The sequence below is a fragment of the Ursus maritimus genome, unplaced genomic scaffold (genome assembly GCF_017311325.1).
Source record: "Ursus maritimus isolate PB19 unplaced genomic scaffold, ASM1731132v1 scaffold_2, whole genome shotgun sequence".
NCBI lineage: Eukaryota > Metazoa > Chordata > Mammalia > Carnivora > Ursidae > Ursus > Ursus maritimus.
In genome coordinates, this window is record NW_024424452.1 from 7,679,212 (window position 1) to 7,703,343 (window position 24,132).

Consider the following 24,132-nt stretch of genomic DNA (forward strand, 5'->3'; position numbering starts at 1 on the left):
GGGCCATAATTAGCTGAGCCTCACCACTTTATTGACGTCAAAGGCCCAGGCAGCTTTTGCCTTTGGAGTAGGGTTTAGGTGAGTGTGTTTGGGGCCGGAGACAGTCTCCATTCTGGGACCTGAGCCTCAGTCCAGGGCGTACTGCTACTCCTGGGAGTTGCGGCTGGTCAAACACAGGTTGTAGAAGGAGTTGGAGTCAAAGGCTGTGCCTACGTCTCTCCATCCCACCCACCCAGCTGCCTGTAGTTCACTGGGATTTTTCGGAGCACCCCAGAAGTGAGGGTCCAATACCAGAACATAGGCTTCCGTGCCTGGACCCAGGCAGACTCCCAGCAAGGCCTTGGACTGGGCATCTGCATCCCCGCCAACCATTACAGGCCCCCCGCCCCCTGCAAAGTGGGAGTAAAGCCTCTCCAGTTCCCCCTGAAGCCCTGCTCCGCGGGGTACGTGACGCAGGTGCCCCTGGGGCCCTCCGAAGTGGTCGAGGCAGAGGCTGGCTTCTACACAACCGATCCAGCTCTGGGAGCCCCGGAACCCGGGGGGCTTGTCGCCCATGTCCTCCAGGGCCGCCTGCACGGCGGCCAGTCCGGGCACGCCCGCAGGCCGGCCCTCTGGCCACGAGCACAGCGTCTGCAGAGTTCGGTAGCCGCAGCCCCAGCCCCGGTCATCCAGGCCGTCGCAGCCGTAGTGATAGTAAAGGTAGTGGCCCGAGAGGAGGGCCAGGCGAGCCGGCCCGCGGCCGGGCGGGGCTAGGCCCAGGTGGACGTCCTTCAGCGGCTCCAGGGCGGGCGGTGGGGTCCGAGGCCGGGCAGACGCGTCCTGGCGGCGCGGACGGAACTCCGGTTGCAGGGTTTCCTCTCGGCCCCGGGTCTTGAGCTAGGCGCAGGCAGAACCGGCGCGCGGGCGCTGGGGACGTCCTCGCGGGTCTCCGGCAGCAGCAGAGGCGCGAGCCCTAGCCGCGGGGAAGGCGCCACCCGCGAAGCTCCCACAATGCACCGCCGCGCTGCGGTCGCTACTGCGCAGGCGCGGGGCGAGCCGGCGCAGTGGGAGCTGACACCCTCCGCCCGGCTACTGAGATCCGCAAGTTCGGATGGCTCTCGCACCTGCCCCTCTGTCTACTCTGCTCGGGTGTTTGAGACCCGCTTCCCGCTCCCTAGTCGCGCACACTGCTGTGGCTGTAACAGTTTATTGGCAGCCCAGAGGGGCGAAGGCACCGCGGGGGAGGGGCTCGGCCCGAGACATGCAGAGGACGGGGAGCCTCCCGGGATAGTCGGGGAGGTGGGTGGGCAGGGTCTAGGGCTCCTCCGTGTTATATCCCAGCCCTTAGATAAGTATATACAGCTAAGGGGCCGGGCGGGGCGAGCAGGGCGGGGAGACATGGGGGTCCCGTCTGGGTCACAGGTCTGAACAGCGATCCTGCTTGCTGTAATGGTCAAACTGGTTCTTCCAGTGCACCATGTAGGAGCTCCAGCGGTGGAACTCGGCCTTCCACTGGCGCTCCGCCTCGTCCAGCGTGTCTGCGGCCAGGGCGCCCGGCAAGTGGGTTGGAGGAGGACAAGGGGAAGGTCAGGGAACATACATGGTGGGGGGCGTGAGTGCAGGAGGATACAAGGAGAATGCAGGAGAGCACGTAGGACGGTGGAAAGAGCATCAGGAAAATATGCGAAAAGACGGAAGACCAGAGGAAGGATGAGAGTGGAGGCGGGGCCAGAGAAGGATGGCGGGAAGGGAGGGGTGGGGGGAGGAGAAAATGACCGGAAGACAGGGGGACAGAAAGGATCAGAAGAGGGAGGATCCGTGGGTTGGTGGGGAAAAAAGAAGAGACAGAAATGGTTGACTGTTATAGCCCCACTAGGGGGTGCTATCTAGCTCCTGGTCCTCCCTCTCCCCCAACACCAGGCTCCGGCTCCAAATAATTTTATAAAAAAAGAAAATTGGCATTTTCATTTCCATTTAAACAACAAAGGCGTGTGGGTCCCTGAGACGGGTCATAGGTCACCACCCCCTCCCAGCCCGGCCAGTTTGAGTTTCTCGGTTTGAGGAGGGAGGGTGCGCTGGGTCGGAGATCCCTGAGTGGGGCCCTTCCCCACTGTCCGACCACTCATTAGAGGAGGGGCCCCCTGAGGCCGGAGGGGTAAGTGGCCGTGGTCACAGCCGCAGGAGCCGGGAGAGGTGGAGGAAGAGGAGGAGAAGGAGGGGCAGGGGAAGGCCGGGCCTGGGCCTCGGGGCCGCCTCCCCGTGGGCGGGGCCTGAGCAGGTGCTGGGAGCCTTCGAGGCTGGGGGGGGAGAAGAGAGGGGTTACGCCCGGCCGGCTCCCACTCCCCTCTCTCTCTTCGCGCCCCTTTTTTGCCCTCCTCCACCCAGCCCCTGCCCGCTGGCCCCTGCATACCGGTGGCGCTGAGCAATTTGGGTAGGAAGCGGTTCCAGAAGGCGCAGGCCTGGGCGCGCAGCCCCCGCCGCACCTCCAGCGGCCGAAGGTTCAGGCTCACGTACTGCTGCGCTCCCGCCGTGTACGGTGGCCACTGCGGGACTTTGGGGTCCCGGGGGTCATTGGGGTCCCTTCGGAAGGAAAGGGAGTCTTAGCCTCAGGCAAGCCGGCCCCGCCCGCCCTTGGAACTGGGGACTGGAGATTGAGAGCAGGAGGAGACAGGCTGCTTCCTGACCGGTGCCCTCTTCGGGTCACCGGAGAACACATCCCCTCCTTCCCACCACCTCTTTAACCCCTCTTTCTGGTCTCCCGGATTCCCGTCATCTGGAGCCATCCCCTTCCTCCTGCCCTCCGTCTTTCTGCCTTTCCCTTGACTTTACTTTGTCTTTGTTTCTCCCATTTAAAACATCGATTTATGAGCCCTTACTGTGAAAGCAGGCTCAGTCCTAGGTCTACAAACATCTTGTTTTTGCTTTTGACAATACCCATGAGATGTCGGATTTATGGTCCCCTTTTTCAGACTGGTAAACTGGTGTGTGAGTACATATGCACGTGTGCATGTCACAGCTAATAAAATCACCACTGGCCCAGTTGAATCCAGCTCTCTACAGTTCAAGCTCCTAAGTACTATGGTAACTCCTTTTCTCCCCGTCTCTCTTCTCTTCTCTTCCGCTTCCCTCCCCCTCTGTCCTTGCCTCTCCAGGACCTGCCATCCGGCTTTCCTCTCCAGTCTCCTTTTATCATTCTGACTCCCTCTTTGTCTCCTTTCTTTTGTGAACTTTTCCCTCCCTCTCCCGCCCTTTCTGCCTGTCTCTGTTTGTCTTCCTCTCTCTCTGTCCCCTGCTCTTGCTTCTCTGGCTCCTGGAGGCCCTCCTCCCCTCAGTACTGCTGACCCTGTGCGGGCGAAGTTGGCCCAGTATCTCATCAGTCGCTGGGCAAAGGTTCTCTCCTCGGCGGTATAGTTTAGCGAGGGTTCCAGAGGGAGCCCAAAGATGAACTCGATCTCGTAGCCATGGGGCACCCCCATCCAGAGGGGCCAGGAGAGCGTAGACGCGCGGTGTTCAAAGATGTAGGCATAGACCCGAGCACCCTGGGCAGCCAGTCGCCCAGCCAGCTGGGCCACAGGGCACACGACGTTGTGGTCGCCCACGACATCACTCATGGCCTCTCTCAGGCGTGCCGGGTCCTCAGGGTGCAGCCAGTCTGTGTAATGCAGGACCACAGCCTCGGCAGCTAGGTCACTCGCCTGGGGGACCCCGACCCGCACCCCAGCCAGGAACTGGGCCCGGCTGATGAGAGATTCGTTGTCTTTGCTGAAGCCTGGGGCCCCGTAAACCAGAAAATAGGAGCCCTCATCCTTCACCACACCCACCAGCACCTGGGGGGACAGGATGGAGAGATAGGAGGGCACAGACAGACAGGCAGACAGAAACAGATGGACAAAGAGCCAAAGAGATCAATAGTTACAGACCCCAGAACCATGGAGGAAGAGAGTGTGACGTTGGGGAAGGGACTGAGAGAAAGTGAAAATATACCCATGTTTCCTTTTCTCTCTGCCCCACTGACCACCCTGGGATCTGAGCTCTCGGGGAGGAGGGGGCGGCCATGGGGCCAGAAGCCCAGGCCTTGGGGAGTTGGATCTTGAGAAGCCTTTATGCCTGGGTCCTGGGGCTGGGGGGTGGGGGTGGGGGAACAGGCCTTGAGGCACCAGCTCCACCCCTTCCAGCCACTAGTCACCTGCAGACCGTGGAAGTCTCCAGCATTGATGAGGGCCTCGGGTGTGTCACTGAGGAAGTCTCCATCCACCACAGGCACGAAAGAGAAGCGGAAGACACTCTCCTGTGGCAGCAAGTGCCACTCGTGGTCCACCAGGTCCTGAGCTGGCCGTGTCCTCAGGCAGGCGACCAGCTCTGTGTCATTGCCACCAGCACCCCCCGGGGGACAGCCTACGAGGCGGGCCAGCAGTGTGGCCCTGCGGCGGGCCTCTCCCACACCCACTGTGGCCCAGGGGCCGTTGGGTGCACCGCTCTGCAGCACAGCCCGGTGGAACAGGCCCCGGCTGGGAGGGGACAGCAGGTGCATGCCCACTGAGGCAGCACCGGCACTCTCCCCAAACAGAGTCACTGACATGGGGTCGCCCCCAAAGGCTGCCACATTCTCCTGCACCCACTGTAGTGCCAGCCTCTGATCCAGTAGACCCACGTTGCCTGGGGCCTCCCGGCTCCCTGGCAGGGCCAAGAAGCCAAAGGCTCCCACCCGGTAGTTCATGGACACCAGCACGGTCCCCTCAGCCTGGGCCAGGAAGCGGCCATCATACACGTCCAGGGAGGAGGCCCCACTGTAGAAGCCACCCCCGTAGATCCAGACGAGGACAGGGGTGGGGGATGCAGGCCGGGGGTATGGTGTCCACACATTGAGGTAGAGGCAGTCCTCACTGAGCTCACGGTTCGGGTTCCACATCTCGGTGCCCTCAAAGCCAGGGTACAAGGTGTCCACATATTGGTAGCAGACACTTTGGAAGGCTGTGGCGTCCAGCACCCCTGGCCAGGGCCGCTTGGGCTCTGGCGGCAGAAAGCGGCGGGGGCCCACAGGTGGCTCTGCGAAGGGGATGCCCAGAAAAGCAGAGACAGGGCCCCCAGGGGCCATTAGGCGGATGCCCCGCAGCCGGCCCCCACGCACCGTTGCCAGCAGCTCCGGGTCCTCAGCCTCTGCCCCTCCTCCCAGGAAGAAGAGGAGGAGGAGAAGGATTGGGGAAGTCAGGGAGGGCGCGTGCAGGGGACACCAGGGGGGCCTCATGGCTGCCAGGGCAGGCAGGCGTCTGCTGGGAGAAAGAAAGGCAGAGGGTGAAGGCCTGAGGCTGCCAGGAGGGAGGAGATTAGGTAACACTCTTGCCCAGGGGTTATCACGGAGCTGCAGAAGAGGTGGGGCAGGTTGGTAGACAGGAGAGAAACGGAGGGAGGGAGACAAGCAGGGACAAGGACACAGGCAGACAAGGAGAAGCAAGAGGGGACAGAGATCAGGCACACACTCAACACCCAGACAGACCGACGGAGGGAACAGAGATGAGGCCTGCCAAGCAATCCCTTCCCCTGCCCCACAGAGGGCCCACCACCCTCACCTCCTTCCCCCAGCTGGGTGGACCCGGTTGGGCCCAGCCGGAGCCCAGCGGGCACCGGCACCAGAGGCCGCAAGCAATCCACACACAGGCCACCCGACAGGGGCGGGGCCCTCACTGACGGGAGGCGCCGATGGGGAAGCTTGCGGTGGCGTGAAGGCGCAGCCTCTCTTGAGTTGGCCAGGGTCGGGGTCCCTGGGGGGTGGGTTGGGCATTCAAGGGTGTGGGAGCTACAGGTCCCGGGGTACCCCAAATCCTGCTTGCTCCACACCCTGCCCCACCCTGCCCCTCCTCATCCACTGTCTGGCACGGGGCGTTGGTACCCGTGGGTGCCAGTCAGCTGCGCACTCGCCTCGCCTAGCCTCAGACATCAGGCTCGCCAGCCCGGGTCCCCCAGGACTCGAGTCCCCCATCCATCCGACCCTGAGAGGCACGCTGCTGCCAGTGGGGGGCAGTAGAGACCAAGAAAAGGACGGAGCTCCCCGCCCCGAGTCCGGAGCCGGGAGCTTGGGGCCGGGGTCTGGAGGTTCGCGGGCGTTGCGGAGGGGTCTGAAGGGCGAACCGGGAGGCCTGTGTTCTCGGAGCTCCGGAGATCCCCGGCTGCAGGGGCGAGGGCGCTATTTTGGGGCAGCAGCTGCTGTGGTTCCGGCATCTCCAGCCAAGGGATCAAAATTCCCCGGGTCGGAACTCCCCCCTCTCGCGGCGGTCACCTCTCACCCAGCCAACCCCCGCCGCCCTGAGCCTGGGGTGGTGGTGGTGGTGCTGGGGATTAACTAGGAAACCCGAGTGGGGCTAATTATAACTCGGGGCTTCCGCTGAGCCTCCCCTTTCCCCAAAATAGAGACGGAGTCCCCGTGGGAGGGGGACGCCTGGGCCTCGGAGGGGGCTTCGGCTGGGCGCTGCGCAGGGGCGCTGGGGTTGCGGGATCTGGGGGGGGGGAGTCAACCCGGCGCCAGCAACCTGCGCAGCTCGGGTCCCGCCCCAAGCAGGGGGCGTCTTCCAGTGGCCCCACACTTGGGGGCGGGCGGGGGAAGGGGCGCTCGGGGGTCCCCACAGGAATTCGAGAGCAGAGGCGGCGGCCGGCCCTGCAGGGTGCCGGCTCCCGCGCGGGCGACCGTAAGTATGCGGCGGCGAGGGAAGAGTTAAGGATGAGTGTGGGGCGGCGGGGGGCGTCGCTGGGCAGGCCCGGGGGCGCGGTGGGCGTCCCGTTTGGGGGCCCGGATCCCTCCGGGAGCGCACATTTTCCCGGACGCGGAATGGGCCGCGGGCCAGGGGAGGGTCCCGGCCGGGGCGGGAGACTCACCTGAGGCGGCCGAGCCGGGCCGGGCCGGGCCGCGCCGGGAGCTGGAGGCGGCCGATGTTTCCCGGCGCAGGCTGAGCCGACTCTGACAGCCGCCGCCTCCGGCCCCCCGCACACACCCCCTCCGGGCCGCACGGCGCCCCCGCCCGCCCCCGCCCCCGCCCCCGCCCACTGTCTCCGCCCCCGCCCCTCCCCGCCTCCCCGGGCTGCCACCTCCCCTCCCTCCCCCTCCCTCGGAGCCGAGACCCAGAGACCCCGGGGGCCCGGACGGACTCCAGTGACAGACGCCGACAGACGGTCAGATACATGGTGACACGACCGAAAGACCCGCAGCGGCGGAGCAGACACCCACAGTGACAGACGGACAGAAGCCGCGGAGACAGACGCGCAGACGGACAGTCGCACGCAGTGACCGCTCCAGACAAACTGTGACCAACATTCACAGACGGACGGACACACTCAGACACAATGACAGCTTCAGCCCAGCTGGGGGCCGAATAAATGAATATTCTTGGCCACGACACAGCAGGGGTAGCATGGGAGGACTGGCACGTGAAAGTGTGGCTGAGGACCCCCTTAGGGGTCCGGGTGGTACCGGTGGAGAAAAGGGGACGTGGGACACTCCTGGGGGATGAGGGCACACCTGTGGGAATGAAGATGAAAACATGGGATCACGAGTGGAAATGAAGCCCCCCCCCCCCGGAAGAAGACCCCCGGGGCAAGGGAGAGGTGACTCGGGGACACCCCAGAGGCAAAACGTGGTGGCACGCGCAAGGCTGCGGGGCGAGGCCGCACTTCGCTGCCGCAGTGGAAACTTCCGGAACCCCCGCGGGTGGGTTTGCACTGGTTCCCTGACGGGTGACCTGGGACTTTCGTCACCAGGGTCCGGTCGGGGCATGACATCACCAGACCAGGCTCTCATTGGCCGCCGCGGCCGGCAGGTGGGAGCGGCCTGGCCCGGGAGCCCCCAGCCTGCTCAGGGGGGCCTGGGCCGCACGGACCCCCCCTACTCTGACCCGCCCTCCAGGGGGGTCACCCAAGGGGACAGTACGGCCGCGGCGGCGTCCCCACGCCGGAGGTGAGGGTGGAAAAAGCGTGCAGCGGTGTGCCCGCAGGAGTGCGCCCCTCGGAAAGGCCTCCCACTCCCAGAACACTGTGTTCAGGCGCCCACCGCCCACTGCGTGGGAGACCGGCCGGCGCGTGCAAGCGCCGGGGCTTGCGTGCGCGCGCGCGGCGGTGCGAGATGCTGCGTGGGGCGTGCGAGCGCACGCACGTTGACTCGGGCGCCCAGCGCCCCGCAGCGCCCCGGCCTGCGGCTTCCCGTCTGCGGCGGCTAGGGGCCGGCGTCCCCGGGTCTTCTCGGGGCCTGGCGGGGGTCGTGGGGTCCGCCCGAATCCAGGAACGCTCCCCGCCCCGGGCCGCGCGGTCCCGGCTCTCCAAGCTGGGCGCCCCGCAGCCCGTCCGCCCCGCGGTAACCGGCCCCCGCAGGCCCGGGGACCCGCGCTGGCTCCACTCTCCGCTCGCGCGCGACGGCCGCCAGGTGGCGCCGAAGTGAGCCGCTTCGGGCCTCGGAGACTGGGATGGAGTTGGGCGTGCGGAGATGAACCTCACACAGTCTGTTCCCACCGTTTCCGCCTTCCGCCCTTCGCTCTTCAGGCACCCCAAATGCCCCGCGTGGACACCGAGGTTCCCTGCATCCGCCTTTCAACGTCCTGGGCCCACTGGGTGAGAGCTCCCCATTGATCAGACCACGGCCCCAGTTCCACTCCCTCAAGAGCAGGCATAAGGGCTGTGGGTTTGGGTAGGGGACGGAAAAATGGACATCATTATTAGAATGATGAAAACAAACTGTGAGTGAATGAGCAGAGGCCTGCTCCAGGCCTGAGGCAGTAGGGATTTGGGGCCCTTAAAAGGCCCTGGTAGTGATGGGGGCTTGTCCCCTTGTCACTTTCCAAACGGGCTGCACCACACGGGTGCCTCACCTGACTTTTTAAATCACGAGCTCCTAGGTAGGACAGGGACAGCTTATAGCCCAGGTAGTTATGAACAAGGGATACCTTACATGGCTTAGAAAGTGAGAGGACAAAACCCTCCTTGGAGAGATCAATACTGCCTCAGACTGGACCTGCCTTTGAGTCAAGGACAGGACACTCAGGGTGGGCTGGAATCTCCCAGGGAAAAAGACCCTATATTCAGCTGGGTGGGAGTAAATGGATTTCACCAAGGGAAAAGGTGCCCGGTTGTGTCTGCAGGGGCTGGAGTTGAGAGCGAGGACAAAGGCCGTTCCTGCCTGCTTGGGCATGGCATTGGTGGGGCAGTACCTGAGGGGTATCCATGGGAGGTAAGGGCAAAGCAGGTTGTGCAGTATTCTGAAGTCGGTCAGAGCTTTATTCTTTCCAGGGGCGGGGGTGGGCTATGGAAGTTCAACCAGCGGGAGGGGGAAGGGGCATCCGAGGATGCTTGAGAATCTGGGGCAGGAGGAGATGCAGCCATTTATGGCAACACCATCCTCCTCGTCCCCCAGGCATGGGGAGGGCAGGGCAGGGCTGTGCGGGGAGATAGGAGGAAAGGCATCAGGTCTGGTAGGGGGTAGGTTGGGATCTCAGGGGGGTGTCCTGCTCCTGGAGAGCCCCCGATGTGCTTCCCCAGGCCCTGACTCAGGGAGGGGTCAGTTGAATGTCCAGTCAGACGAATCTGCAAGTCTGCATGGAGTCCCAGGGCAGGCAGGCTAGTAGGTGCGGCCAGGGCTCTGCAGCTGCAAGCAGATCTGAGAGATGTGCTGAGGGGCCACAGGTGTGTCCTCAGCCTGCAGATTGTGAGGATGGAGGAGACCATGCAGATCGTGTCCCATCTCAGACAGTCTTTAAATTAGCCAGGCACCACCTGAGCGAGCCAGGCCAGGGGATCCACGTGGCATTGGAGTAAACTCTGGACTGGAGGTCCTGACTGCTGGGTTCTCACCCAGTGCTCCGCTCTCAGTGAGACTTCTGGAGAGTTCCACTCCTTTCCTGGGCCTTAGTTTCTCCATGAGTAAAATGGTGGATTGGACTTGAGTGTATGTCAGATTCATGGGGACCACTAGCAGGACTGATCCATCTGGTGTTGGGTGGAGTCCTTAGAGTCTGCAGTTTTAGGAAGTCATTAGGCCGTCTCATGAGGGTGGTGTGAGGATCACGTGAGGAGCCATGTTGGACTAGGTGTCCCCACATTCAGTCCAAACTGACCTCCTGAGACTGAGTGGATCAGAAGACTGTGCTGTGGGCAGTCAGCAGGTATAAGAACTAACAGGACCCCCTCTGGCCATGAAGGGAGATGGTCAAGGATTTGAGCCTGTCCTTAAAAATGGACAGAAATTTCAGCAACAGTCCTCTTTTTACCTTGAGCTTCTCCCTAATCTTTGTTAACACAAGGGACCACTACTTCTATTACATCCTTGCCCGACTTCTGCCAACAAGGAGGATTTTTAGCTCCTCTGTTTGTTGGTTAGGATCCTGTTCAGTTACATGAGACAGAAAACCAAACAGTAATGGCGCGAATGAAATATAATGGAAATACATTTCTCTTACCAACCCAGAATAGACCACACAGGATTGGCAGAGCACCCTTCACACCAGGGACTAGGTTCCTTTGCACAGAATTTTGTTACTTAACCATCCTCAGCATATAGCTTCCACTGCATGGTGTAATGTGGCTGCTGGTGCATCGGTCATCACATCTGCATTCCAGCCAGCCTGCAGGAGGAAGGACTGAGGAAGAGCATCACTTCTCCCTTTAGGGACATTTCTTGGAAATCATACACACAACACTTCGGTTTATATTTCTTTGGCCGGAACTTAATCCTGAGGTCATAACTGGCTATGCCCGAGGTTCAGAGATGAAGTTTTTGTCCTGGAAGACTGTGTACTCACCTAAAATTTGGCTGTTCTAATACTAGAAAGGGAGGAGGTACTGGGGGACAGCCATCTTCTGCCGAACTCCTTTGCCTGTGTTAGTGCAGGACTGAAACACACTTCTAAAACGTCTCAACTTGGGGACGACGCCCCCCTCCTTTCATGGACACCAACACACCCTGCGATTTTTGTGACCTGTGACCCCTCCTGTTCTAGCGGCTTCTCTATGGAAATGCAGTTTCTCAGGCCATCCGCTGGAGGGCGCTGGACGGGGGCCTGGCGGGGCCGCGGGGCCGGGCTGGTGCTGCCGCAGGCGGTGGCGCTGAGCGTCTTCGTAGCGAGCTGCCAGAGGAGGCGGGGCCAAGGCGGCGACCCGTGGGCACGCTGAGGTGGGGGTAAGGGCGGCAAAGGGGTCCCGGAGAGGGGGCGGCCCGGCTCTGGCGGTGCAGCGCCCCAACTCGGCTCGTCCCACCATCCCCGCCTGCAGAGCAAGGCAGGGTAATTGCTTCTCAATGTCCTCAGGGGTTCCAGCCCACTTAAGGCTGAAGGGTGCCTGGGGAAGCCACTGTCCCTATCCCCGTTAAGCGGGGTCGTTGGCCTAAAGAGTTGGGAGCATGAGCCATGCAAGAGACTCTCCTCCCCTCTCTCCTCTCCATCCTCTGGCCCCTTCTGCAGGTTGGGCTAAAGTTCACACTTGGTCCAGGTTACATCGTCATGCACGATTCCTGTTAGGAATCACCCATCCATCCTATTTGTATCTTTTCCCCCCTTTTTTGCTAGTCTTGGGCATTTCACACTTTTATCCTGTCTCTGGATAGACTCATTTTTTTAAAAGATTTTTTTATATTTGTTTATCAGAGAGCACACACAAGCAGGGGGAGCGGCAGGCAGAGGGAGCAGCAGGCTCTCTGCTGAGCAGGGAGCCCGAGCGGGACTCAATCCGAGGACCCTGAGATCATGACCTGAGCCGAGGGCAGACACTGAACCGACTGAGCCACCCAGGCGTCTCTGGATAGACTCATTTTATTTTCACGATTCTGTTCAATATGTAACCAGTTTACAGTATTCCCCATGCCGTTCATCAGACATCCTGTGGTTTATCCTCACCCCCTCTCTGGCTGGGGAGAGGGTCGAGCGGGGGTGTCATACCCTCGTACCTCAGATTGATTAATGACAGACATCAGCGCGATTCTCTGGTTGATCTCCCCCCAGGAGCTGTGATGGTCCAAAGGAGTGAAACGTATGCTGTCATTGACCGGGAGTGCGTTTAGTCCCATGTTTACCATTTATGTGCTCCGGTGTCAGAACCTCAAAGGAGCTCAGGATCCTGGAGGAGGGCTCAGCGCCCACCTGGCGGGGTCTGTGGTGTGCTGACCCACAGCCGGCTCTGATCCTGTTTCCACACAGGCACCCGCCAGCCCCGATGCTGGCTTTGGCTGAAATGTTAGCCGTGCGGGCTGGCTGACTTCTCAGAAGCAGCTGGTGAGGTCGCACTAGGTACTCTATGTTTGACACCCAGGGAGCTCCTGAAAACATTGCCAGCTGCTCCCGGCTGCCCTGTGGGTATCCGCCAGCCAGGGAGAGCCATCCCAAAGCGGAGGTTCCCTTCGGAGGAACCTGGCCGTGGTTGCAGCTTCAGTAAGCATCAGAAACACACATGGTATGGAGATGGGGAGGGCGTGTCTGGGAGCCCCCACCTTGCCTGGGGACAGTGCAGGCTGGCTGCAAGGTTGGCCGTATGGCCAGCGGTCCTGTGGACAGGTGGGGCCCCGAGGTGAATATCTACACCGTTGGGGACGCCACAGTGCGGTTGGCGAGGAGCCCAGACCCAGTGTCAGGTCCACGGTCGCGTTACTGGGGGCTTGCAGTTCAGCAGCTGCTGGCCTGAAGGCTTTGCTAAGCGTCAGCCCATTGAATTCTGGCTCCAGCCTTGCAGTGGGGGTGGGTGCAACTGTTCTTTCATCCTTATGACGTAACAGTGAGGAAACCGAAACTGAAGCACAGAGAACTTAAGTTTTTGCTTACTTTCTCCTCAGCAGCCCAGCGGAGGCCTTGGATGAGAACTCTGACCTGTGATAGCATTGGTATGCTTTGGAGTCACTCACCTTTTTTTCTGTGACTTCCAGAAAACTAACCCCTAGAGTCCAAGACAAGAAAAAGTGTGGGGCAGGTCTCCTGTGCCTCCTGGACAGCTTCGTCCCTGACTGCCACTGTCCTCCAACCACCCTTCTGTTCCTCCGCCCCCTCGGGCCTCACTCAGGTCTGGGCCAGAGGCCCCGGGCATTGCCCCAGCATTCTGAATGAAGAGAGCAGGTGCAGAACACCCAGCTCTGGGGGAGAAGAAGGATGTGTGACAGTCTCCGCAGTCTCAAGGGGCCCTGCCTCCTCTCCAGTTGGGACCTCACACCTCCACCCAGCTCCCATAGCCGAGCCCTCTCCTGAGGGCGAGATTCGGCCCTCCTGAGCCAGGCCAAGGCCTGAGGGTGTGGAACGCCCAGCCTCTTGTGTGACCAGAGGAGTTTAGTGCCTCCTGAGGCTCCCCATTCTGTCCTGAACCCACAGCCCGGCACAGGGGCCTCTCAGTCCCAGGCCCCTTCTCCCCGACTCGTCCCTGACCACCTCTCATCGCCGGGGCCATTTCTGGAGCCCCTTCCTTCCACCCAGATCACTCCATTTACTGGGCTCCACGATTTTCTTGATGGAGACTTGAGGGGAAGGGCACCCCGTCCCCTAGGTCCTTGTCTGTAGGCTGGAGGGCTGGCGGGGGTGGGGAGCATGAAATCCACAGGGACCCTGGGGTCTGAGGAAAAGCGGAAGGAGTTTGTTGTGAGGTGGCAACACTTCTAGCCCCTTCCACGCCCCTGTTTCCCTCCCCTCCCCTCCTTCTTTGCCTCCCTTGTGTGGTATTTTGTCGTTTCTGTCACCCCAGCTGCCCTCTCCCATCCTGGCCTGAGGCAGAAGCCCCTGATTCTCAGGCACAGGTGCTCCTCTTCTCCCCCTCCCCCTCCCCTCCCCCTCCCCCTCCTCCTCCTCCTCCTCCTTCTTCTTCTTCTTCTTCTTAAGTAATCTCTACACCCAACGTGAGGCTCAGACTCACGCCCCGAGATCAAGAGTCTCAAGCTTTACCAACTGAGCCAGCCAGGGGCCCCACACTTGCACTTCTTTGAATTGTCAGAGGGGCTGCTGGGTATCTCTTCTTCTCTCCCTGGCAGCCCCTGTACTTGGTGGGGAGCAGGAGAGGCCGTGAGGGAAGTGGGGAGCATCTGGTTCTGTGCGAGGAAGGAGGGCTGGCTGGCAGGGCCAAGAGGCTGGCTCTGTCCCGATAGCAGGGGTAGGGCAGCACCTGTTACTTATACCAGGCCAAGGGAGGGGCTGGGACTGTGGCGGGCAGGGCCTGGGCCACTGTCAGGGAGATGGATTAGCTCGAAGCATCTGGGGCTCTTCGGATTTAGGGCAAGACCTCCCCCCTCCTCTAGTTCAGCTGTGATACCGCGCCCCTCCTGGGCACCCCTGCAATGTCTGCAGTGTTGGCCAATGAGAGCTGAAGGATTTCAGAAGAGGGGGAAGAAGTTATTTCCTGGCTGGGGATTTCTTTTGAAGCTACATTTTATTTATTTGAACTGTTAATGAATTCATAAGATTCAAAAGGTATAAAGTGCAAAGTCCCCTTCTTACCCCTACCCCAGACACCCAGTTCTCATCCCTAGAAGCAGGGGTACCTGTTCATTGGTCATTGCGATTATTGAAATAGAGACTCTTCTGCTCGCCGCCCCCCACCATATTTTCACATAAATTGTAGCATCTTCTCTTTCTGCACCTTGACATTTTCTTTTAACCAAACCATGTAACCCAGGGATAGTTCCACATTGCTACATAGACTTCTTCTTCTTTTTTTTCCCCTCCTTTTTTAATTTTAAAATATTTTATTTATTTATTTGAGGGAGAGAGAGAGCGAGCATACAAGTGGATGAGCGGGGTGGAGGGGGCAGAGGGAGAGGGAGAAGCAGATTTCCCACTGAGTGGGGAGCCCGACGTGGGGCTCAATCCCAGGACCCTGGGATCAGGACCCAAGCCAAAGGCAGATGCTCAATGGACTGAGCCATCCAGGCATCCCCATTTTCCTCCTTAAAAAAAAAAATGTATTTATTTATTTGAGAGAGAGCTATCAGGGGTAGGGGAGGAGGAAGAGGATCCCAAGCTGACTCCACGCTGAGCGTGGAGCCCATGCCAGGCTTGCTCTCACGACCCTGAGGTAAAGACCGGAGCTGAAATCAAGAGTCAGACGCTCAACCAACTGAGCCATCCAGGCTCCCCTGTTTCCCTCCTTTTAATGAAAAGCTGCATATTTTATATTGCATGGACTTTACTCAATTTAATTTGCCCCCCCCCCCCCACTAAGGGATATTTAAATTTTCAGTTTACTTGCTATTACAAACTTTGTACATAAATTCTTTTGCAATGTTGCAAGTGTACCCTGGGATAAATTCCTAGACTGGTGTTGTTCCAACAATGAAAGTGACAGGTTTCCTGTAGTCTTGCCAACACAGTCTGTTAGATTTTGTCTTTCCTTCTTTTGTTTGCTTTTTTCTTTTTCAAATCATGGCTCAAATCATTTAAGAGGCAACTGGTGTTTCAGTATAGCTTTAATTTCTTTCTTTTTTTTTAATGATTTTTTATTATATTATGTTAGTCACCGTACAGTACATCCCCGGTTTCCGATGTAAGGCTCGATGATTCATTAGTTGCGTATAACACCCAGTGCACCATGCAATACGTGCCCTCCTTACTACCCATCACCAGTCTATCCCATTCCCCCACCCCCTTCCCTCTGAGGCCCTCAGTTTCAGTAGAGCTTTAATTTCTATTCCTCTTATTATGAGTGAGTTTGAGCATCTTTTCATTTGTTTAAGGCCCCCCACTTTTCTGAGTTGGAATTTAATTCATTTCTTCTCATTTTTTATTTATTGATGTAATTACTTACATGCTATGAATTTTCCTCTGAACATTGCTTTAGCTGTATCCCATGGCCTTTTGTGTATTCTCCTCATTATTTCTGTTTTCTAGATGTTCCGTAATTTGGGTTTATACCTCCACTTTGTCTCAAGAGTTTTTAAGAAAGGGTTTTAAAATTCCAGGTGATAGCGTTTATTTTTTAATGGATTTGTTACTAATTTCCAGATTTATTGCATTAAGATCAGAGAATGTTGTCTGCTCTACCATATTCCATTGAATCTAGGATGTTCAAGTTGTAAGATGTGTCATTATTTAATTTCTAAACTTTTTGATTTCGGGACTTTCTTTTCTAAGGTATGCATTCAGTGCTATAAGTTTCCTTCTAAGCACTGCTTCTGCTGTATCCCACAACTTATGATAAGTTGTGTTTCCATTTCCATTTGTTAAGCATATTTTAAAATTTCTCTTGAGATTTTTTTGACTCGTGATGTTTAGACGTATGTTGTTAGATCTCCACATATGTTGGGATTTTTCCAGTTATCTTTCTGTTATTGATTTCTAGTTTAATTGCATTTTGGTCTGAGAGCAGACATTTATGATTTCTATTTAAATCTGTTAACATGTGTTTTATGGCCCACGACATGGTCTATCTTGGTGAATGGTGCATGTGAGCTTGAGAAAAAAGGATTTGCTATAATAGTCCAGTCAACAGTGTTTTATTTAAAACCCATTGGACTACATTCCGTGTAGTATAAAGTATAATAATACTACTGGACCTGGTAATATATATATATTTAAATATACATTCATTCACATCATCAAAGTAGAACTACATTGTAAAAGCGATTTCTAGGAAAGAAAAATGTTATATAAATGTTACCTGGAACAGTTAGCAACCCAACACTGTACCCTACAAACTAAGTTTCCTAGGTCTCTATGTGTATAGTGTATATTTTATCTTAGATTTTACTTTAAAATAAAATACACACTTTAACAAATTCACTAAGACCACATACTATAGATAACTTAAGATTACAGTTAAAGAATGGTACTTAATAGTATTTTAATTAAGTTTTATTTTAGTAAATAAAACTGCTAAGCATACTTTTTAAGATCATCAACAAGGAAACACCAGTTTTCTTTCTAAAACATTCCAGAGATTTGGGGGCAACAGCATTTACCAGCATGGTTGGAGTTGGAGGTTGATCTAGATATTAGGAGAGAAAAAAACCCCAAGACGGGGCGCCTGGGTGGCTCAGTCGTTAAGCCGTCTGCCTTCAGCTCAGGTCATGATCCCAGGGTGCTGGGATCGGGCCCCACATCGGGCTCAGTGGGAAGCCTGCTTCTCCCTCTCCCACTCCCCCTGCTTGTGTTCCCTTTCTTGCTGTGTCTTTTCTGTCAAATAAATAAAATCTTAAACAAAACAAAACAAAAAACCCCCAAGAAAACCAGACCCCAAACTCAGCAAGAACTGAGGTTCTCCAAAGCCCAAAGGTGAATTGTACATTAATTTCTTCTTCTCTTTCTTTTTCCTCTCCTCCTCCTCCCCCTCCTCCTCCTTCTTCTTCTTCTTCTTCTTCTTCTTCTTCTTCTTCTTCTTCTTCTTCTTCTTCTTCTTCTTCTTCTCCTTCCCCTCCTTCTTCTTCTCCTTCTCCTTCTTTTTTTAAGATCTTCCTTTTAAGTAACCTCTACACCCAGCATGGGGCTCGGACCCACAACCCTGAGATCTAGAGTTTCATGCTCTACGGACTGAGCCAGCCAGGTCCCCCCATTAATTTCTTAAATAAACAAACAATGCTAGGAGAAAACCTGTGCTTTCCAGAAGTAACTTTTCCAACCAGAAAACAAACCAAACCAAACCAAAGCAGACTTTTTTTTTTTTTTTTTTTATAAAATTTTTTTTTTTTTTTTAAAGATTTTATTTATTTATTCTACAGAGATAGAGACAGCCAGCGAGAGAGGGAACACAAGCAGGGGGAGTGGGAGAGGAAGAAGCAGGCTCATAGCGGAGGAGCCCGACGTGGGGCTCGATCCCACAACGTTGGGATCACGCCCTGAGCCGAAGGCAGACGCTTAACCGCTGTGCCACCCAGGCGCCCCCCAAAGCAGACTTTGGAAGCAGCAAGACTGTAACTCCTAGGAAGTCAAGCCTGCGTGGCTGCTTACGGCCCCTGCTACTCAGCAAACGGTTCAGCGTCATTAGTTTGGTTCAAAGCTTCAGTCGTGGTTTAGGTGAGTGTTTGCCATTCGGTGTTCTGTTGACGTTAACGGCACCCTCCGTGTTTACAGGAAGGCAGCAGTGTTCCAGGGCTGACCGTGTGGGATAGGCTTGTGTTAACAGAACTCCCTGATACACCAGACTCCAGGATGAGAACTGTATAAGAGAGAAATAAATGTCAGGCAAAGGTAAGTTTCAGTTTCCCTGATTTGATATCACTTTGTCGAACCATCAAAAAAATCCTCAAGCTGATGTGGACTTCCTTATACGCTGTATTTAGAAATCAATTATCACGTGAGAAATGTTTGCACAAGATTTCTGTGGGTTTTGATTTTTTAAACCCCATCAATCCATAACTGGTGGCATTCATTTCTCTGACTCAATGTGAGCATTTCTCCTAAGGGGATAAATCCCATGCTTACATCAATTAGGATCTTTGTCCTCTTTAGGATCAGAAACAATAGCGTATTAAGTCATATTATGAGCAGAAACTGGCTCTGGCTCTCTCCCTCCCTCCCCCTACTTCCTTTTCTCAAGGCAAAGTGTTTGCATTAAATCATAAAGCCTGTGATGAATTTATAGAGACTGTATGAAAGCAGGGGTGATAAAGTGAAATTGCCAATAAGAAAGTTAAAAACAGACCTGAAATGTCACTTTGTGATCTTAGGTTCCTGAGTAGTGTGAGCTAAACACTTGGTTTTATTCTAGAAATCACTCTGCATGCATAAAACAACGAAGGAGAGAGAGCGTGATTCATGGGACAAAGTTCACACGGAATAAACTTCACATGGAAACAGAGGTTTCAAAAAATATATTGAAAAACATTTTGCCCATGATGTTCCTATATCATAGACATACTACAGACATACAGACGACCGCCAAGTGCATGAAAAGACGCTCAACGTCAGGGACATGCAAATCAAAGCCGCCATGAGATCTCACCTCACACCTGTTAGAACGGCTAGTATCAGGGGCGCCTGGGTGGCGCAGTCGTTAAGCGTCTGCCTTCGGCTCAGGGCGTGATCCCGGCGTTCTGGGATCGAGCCCCGCATCAGGTTCTGCTGGGAGCCTGCTTCTTCCTCTCCCACTCCCCCTGCTTGTGTTCCCTCTCTCGCTGGCTGTCTCTATCTCTGTCAACTAAATAAATAAAATCTTAAAAAAAAATCAGTGTTGCAACCAAACCATTAAAAAAAAAAAAAAAGAACAGCTAGTATCAGAAAGACAAGAAATAACAAGTGTTGGTGACGATGTAGAGAAAAAGGAAACCTTGTGCCCTGTTGGTGGGAATGCAAACTGGTATAGTCACTATGGAAACAGTATGGAGGTTCCTCAAACAATTAAAAATAGAACTGACATATGATCCAGCAATCGCACTTCTGGGGATTTATCAAAGGAAACAATAAACACTAACTTGAAAACAGTAGCCAAGACATGCAAGCAGCCTGTGTCCGTTAGTGGATGAGTAGATAAGGAAAATATCACACACACACACACGCACACACACACACACACACGCACACACGCACACACACACACACGCACGCACACACGCACACACACACACACACACACACACACTATTCAGCCATAGAAAAGAAAAATCCTGCCATTTGCAACAACACACCTGAACCTTCTGGCCATTATGCTAAGTGAAATAACTCAGACCGAGAAAGACAGGTACCATATGATCTTACTTATATGTGGAATCTAAAAAAAACCCAACAAAACAAAACTGATCTCATTGATACAGGGAACAGATTGGTGGATGCCAGAGGTGGGGCGTGGCGGGTGGGTGAAACGAGCAAAGTGGGTCAAAAGGTTACAGAATAAGTCAGTCCTGGGGTTGTGACTGTGGTTAACCAGGCTGTACTTCGTATTTGAAAGTTGCTAAGAGGATAGACCTTAAGAGCTCTCATCACAAGAACAAGGTTTGTGGAGCCATGTGTAGGGATGGACGTTAACTACACTTACTGTGATCATTGCACCGTCTACATCTGTAGATCTATTTTATGGGAGAAGCAGCCGATGCCATGGCTAGTCTTTCCTGGAAGGAAGAAACTTAAAACAGTCCGTTTTGAGTAAGTTAGTGCCGAGGCTCAGTGGGTCAGCTGCTGGGGCACCGGCTTGTCATGGGTTCCGCAGTCAGGGCATCGCCGGGTCTCACCTTCGTGCAGCCAGAAGCAGATGATGGCAGTATCGTCCTCGCGGATGCAGCCCACTGTTCACTTGGTGGCGATAGATGGGGACTAAGTCAGGGTCTTCCTCGGTGCCCGAAGCTGCGTTCGAGGCTAGCATCTTGTATGTGTCCAGTCCCTTCCGTGGAGCCATCAGAACCTCCCTCTCCAGCCCACTTGCCTGCTCGCTGTCAGTAGGAACATGGCCTCCAGATGCCATGGAACACCGCGGCAACTCCACTGGGACCACGGTCCCTGAGATCCTGTGCTGCCAGTGCTCTGACTCTGGGAAGTAACCTTGAAGTCACCGTGCCCACCACAAACAGCAGCACTTCCAGTACATACATACACCGAATCATTACGTGGTACAATGTGCATCAGTTATGGCTTAATTACAAAACGAAATAAGACAAACATACTCCAGAACATTTAAACAACCAACAAAAGCATACTGTCGAGATTCTGAAAGTATCTTTGGAGACATTAAATACACAGTGCCCATGAGGATAGGGTTGAACAATTGGTGTGGTTTTTTTTTTTTTTAAAGATTTTATTTATTCATTCGACAGAGAGACAGCCAGCGAGAGAGGGAACACAAGCAGGGGGAGTGGGAGAGGAAGAAGCAGGCTCATAGCGGAGGAGCCTGATGTGGGGCTCGATCCCAGAACGCTGGGATCACGCCCTGAGCCAAAGGCAGACGCTTAACCGCTGTGCCACCCAGGCGCCCCAATTTGTGTGTTTATTTTAAAAAGATTAATTTATTTGAGAGAGAGAGAGACTGGAGGGGGCGGTGGGGAGAGGGAGAGAGAGAATCATGAAGCAGACTCCCCACTGAGCACGGAGTCCAGCAGGGGGCTCCATCTCAGGACCCTGAGATCATGACCTGAGCCAAAGTCAAGAGTTGGCTACTTAACTGACTGAGCCACCCAGGTGCCCCCGATTTGTGTTTTTTAAATATAAATTTGTAAATGCTTTTTGTATATTACGAATACTAACCTCTTATCTGTCATCCACATTGCAAAAAAGTCCCCCAGTCTATTCTTCGTCTATTTTGTATTGTTTTGATACATTACTTTTTTATGTAGTAGGAATGTGGAATTTTACTTTTGTACTTTTTGGGGCTCTCGTTTTGATTAAAATAATTTCCTCAGCTCCCAAGTTGTATGAAGAGCCTCCTAGATTTTTCCCTAGAAAGTTTATTTTTTTCTTATGTTTTTGAGTTTGCCTTAAAATCCAATGTTGTAAGGTAAAGATCTAACTTATTTTCTGCTATGGGGATATTCAGTGCCATTATTAAATAAACCATCCTCTCCTCTGAGTTAAATTCCACCTTGGTTGTGTCTGAAATGGTGGGATTTATTTCAGGCTTTTCCATTCCGTTTCATGCGTGGGTCTATTGCTCGTTCTTAGCATAACATCATACTGTTTGGATTGCAGTCGTTTTATGGTATGCTTTTAAAACTTAAAACAGTGCGGTTTTGGTTTTTGTTTTAATTTTTTGTTTTTGTTTTTTGTTGTAGTAAATTTTAATATATGACAAGACACAATTATTTTTCATAATTTTCCAGTATATCGTTAGACATTTATTCATCTACGTGGACTTTAAGGTAATTGTGTCCATGAAGAAAATTCAACCCTGTTGGGATCTTCATTAAAATTGCATTAAATGGGGCACCTGGGTGGCTCAGTCTGTTAAGCATCTGCTTTCGGCTCAGGTCACGGTCCCAGGTTCCCGGGATTGAGTCTGGCATTGGGCTCCCTGCTCAGGGGGGGACCCTGTTTCCCTCTCTCCCTCTGACCATCCCATCACTCGTGCTCTCTCTCTCACTCTCTTGTGCTCGTTCTTGCTCTCTCAAATAAATAAATTCTTTAAAAATAAAAAAAAGACCCATCGGGTTTGATCCTGTCTGCCAATGTCACTGATGGCTCTTAAAAAATTTTTTTTTTTCCTAGAGAGGAACAGAGGTGAGGGGAGGGGCAGAGGGAGAGGGAGAGAGAGAGAATCTTAAGCAGGCTCCACGCCCAGTGCGGGGCCTGACGCAGGGCTCCATCTCACGACCCTGAGATCAGGACCTAAACTGAAATCAAGAGTCGGACGCTTAACTGACTGAGCCACCGAGGCACCGGACCGATGGCTCCTGATTAGCATAAACCATAGCGACTGTCAGGATCCCCGCTGCGGTAGGTCGTGTTATTGTTCAGTGTATTTGCTTCCCCTCCCTGGGGCGGATTCTGTCTCCCCGCACCACTGATAGCAGGCTTGGCCTCAGATGTGCGGAGCCTGTCTCTGGTGAAGGCTTTACGTTCTTGTCCGTCAGGCTCAGGGCAGCCATGCGACTCGCTTTAGCCAACAGAATGTGGGCGGAGGGTATGCGACGTCACGTCTGGAAAGAAGCTTTAGGAGACAGCTCGTGGTTTTGCCATCTGTCATTTCCCACCGCTGTGAGACTGGCAGAGTCCCAGATGGGGGCTGCTCCGTCGGCCTGGGACCCCGAATGAACAGCACAGATGTTGGGATGGGCAAGTAGCATGAGCGGGACAGAAATGTCTGCTGTTGGGAGACATTAGGAGGCTTTAGGGTTGTTTATCTCAGCACTGCCTGAGCTCTCCTGACTAATACGCCAGCCACCACTGGCTCCCACTTGTTGTAAAGCCAAGTGTCAGCTTTTCATCCGCCATCATGCAAATCAGTGCCCCCTTCCCCACTTACCATGACTTCAGAGACAGCTCTGGTCAGCACCTTGATTCCTATCACCTGACACCATCCATGATAATTGCTACCACAATTCAGATTAGGACACAGTGGAGGGGACGGTGAGCACACTTGTCCTAACCTTTCGAGCAAGCTTGACTCACTCGTGAGGTGAAAAGGAGTGACATGCCCCTGGCCTTATCTTTACGCTTTGTCCTTAAACCTTGGCTTTTGAAGGATGGTGCCAGCCTGTATTTTCCTGGGTTTACGTTTCCCCACAAGTACCTGTGATAATGGTGGAATCTCGAAAAGAGACCAGTACCCCTGACTGGTCTCCCGTGAACTGCACTTTAATGTCACGTGGCCTGGGGGGTGAGGTGTGGGTGCTGGGAAGGGGTCAGATGGTGGGTGTCACTGTTGATGGCTCTAACCTCACAGTCCTCAGCCCCAGTCTCCCCAGCAGGCCTCCTGTTTGTCTCAAACTCTGGCTAGGGCCATACGCATGTCTGGACCATACGCCTCCCCTCGGTCTCAGGTGCGTTTCCCAGTTGCAGCGTCGCACGGTGGTACAGGGGACTGAGGCGCTTGCCGCTCTGTTCCTTCCTTTCCAGCTTTCTCGTGAAGCCTGGAGGCCAACATGGGGAGGAGGCATTCCCCAACAGCAGCTAGAGGACTCCAGCAGTTTTAGATTGCCCGTCTCCTCCTTAGTGAGGTGGGGCTCTGCTAGCTCAGGGGGGAAGTGGCCGCTGCCCCAGTTCAGGGCGCACAGGTGTCGCCTTCCCCTCCCCCTTCTGGGCAGGCATTCAAATGACTAATACCTGCCACTGCATGATAATTGAGGAGCGATGTCAGCAGTAAGCACCATTGCATTTCAAGAGTGGGAGAGGTCACCTCCTCAACACACACGGCTTCCTGGCGGAGGAGAGAGAGAAGCAAAGCCATAATAAAGAATGGGTAGGATTTTCACAGGCTGGGAGAAAGAGAAAGGGAGGTAGGCAGGGCAGTCCTACTGTGGGAAACAGTTCACGCAAAGGCTGGAAGGTAGGAGAACCTAGACAAAGAAGCCTGTTGGCTGGAGTAGAAAGAGGTCTGTGTAGGAGAGGGAGAAGAAATTGAAAGGGTGGAGGAGGAGGAATCAGGGAGCCTGATGTTGGGTTGGGATCCATCTCCCCAGGAGCCTGGTGACCCCTTCCAACAGGGATCCATCTACATCTGTGTCTTTGGTACAGTAACTGGCCTTTTTGTGCTTTGTTTCCAGCATCTTGGCCAACACTGGGGCTTGACCACATAGCTCCAGTCCCAGGGAGACTCTCGTGAAAAACCAGAACAAACCTTTCCAAAAACAAGAGCTTTAATATTGTG

At 54.6% G+C, this 24,132-nt stretch overlaps 2 protein-coding genes, 1 long non-coding RNA gene and 1 pseudogene across 4 annotated transcripts; 1 reads left to right on the plus strand and 3 right to left on the minus strand.

The window, feature by feature from the left end:
* Positions 1-9: 9 nt before the first annotated feature.
* Positions 10-975, minus strand: UFSP1 (UFM1 specific peptidase 1 (inactive)). Its single transcript, XM_008698442.2, has one exon. The coding sequence runs from the start codon at positions 553-555 to the stop codon at positions 145-147; it is 411 nt and encodes a 136-aa protein (XP_008696664.1). The 5' UTR covers positions 556-975; the 3' UTR covers positions 10-144.
* Positions 976-1,094: 119 nt separating this feature from the next.
* On the minus strand, positions 1,095-5,427 carry ACHE (acetylcholinesterase (Cartwright blood group)). Of its 2 annotated transcripts, none has more exons than XM_040634882.1 (4): positions 4,166-5,427; positions 3,322-3,806; positions 2,390-2,559; positions 1,095-2,276 (listed from the first exon to the last, which is right to left on the minus strand). In XM_040634882.1, exons 1-4 carry the CDS (start codon positions 5,222-5,224, stop codon positions 2,149-2,151), a joined length of 1,842 nt encoding a protein of 613 aa, XP_040490816.1. In that variant the 5' UTR covers positions 5,225-5,427; the 3' UTR covers positions 1,095-2,148. The 2 variants fall into 2 exon arrangements, with proteins under 2 accessions (XP_040490816.1, XP_008696665.2); XM_008698443.2 differs by having other exon boundaries at positions 1,118-1,517; positions 4,166-5,423.
* A 2,928-nt stretch (positions 5,428-8,355) lies between these two features.
* Positions 8,356-18,846, plus strand: LOC121103664. The gene is made up of 3 exons (XR_005835860.1): positions 8,356-8,568; positions 17,976-18,092; positions 18,613-18,846. It is a non-coding gene; the product is annotated as an uncharacterized LOC121103664 (long non-coding RNA).
* An 878-nt stretch (positions 18,847-19,724) lies between these two features.
* Positions 19,725-20,607, minus strand: LOC121103665 (annotated as a pseudogene).
* Positions 20,608-24,132: the final 3,525 nt, after the last annotated feature.

What these genes read in the sequence shown, in the direction of transcription:
- ACHE (XM_040634882.1), bottom strand. Translation starts at nt 5,224, where the DNA reads ATGAGGCCCCCCTGGTGTCCCCTGCACGCGCCCTCCCTGACTTCCCCA. An exon ending in GAGACTTCCACGGTCTGCAG is followed by an intron (nt 3,807 to 4,165) that starts GTGACTAGTGGC and finishes CTGTCCCCCCAG; the next exon opens with GTGCTGGTGGGTGTGGTGAA. An exon ending in GCCAACTTCGCCCGCACAGG is followed by an intron (nt 2,560 to 3,321) that starts GTCAGCAGTACT and finishes TTCCTTCCGAAG; the next exon opens with GGACCCCAATGACCCCCGGG.
- UFSP1 (XM_008698442.2), bottom strand. Translation starts at nt 555, where the DNA reads ATGGGCGACAAGCCCCCCGGGTTCCGGGGCTCCCAGAGCTGGATCGGT.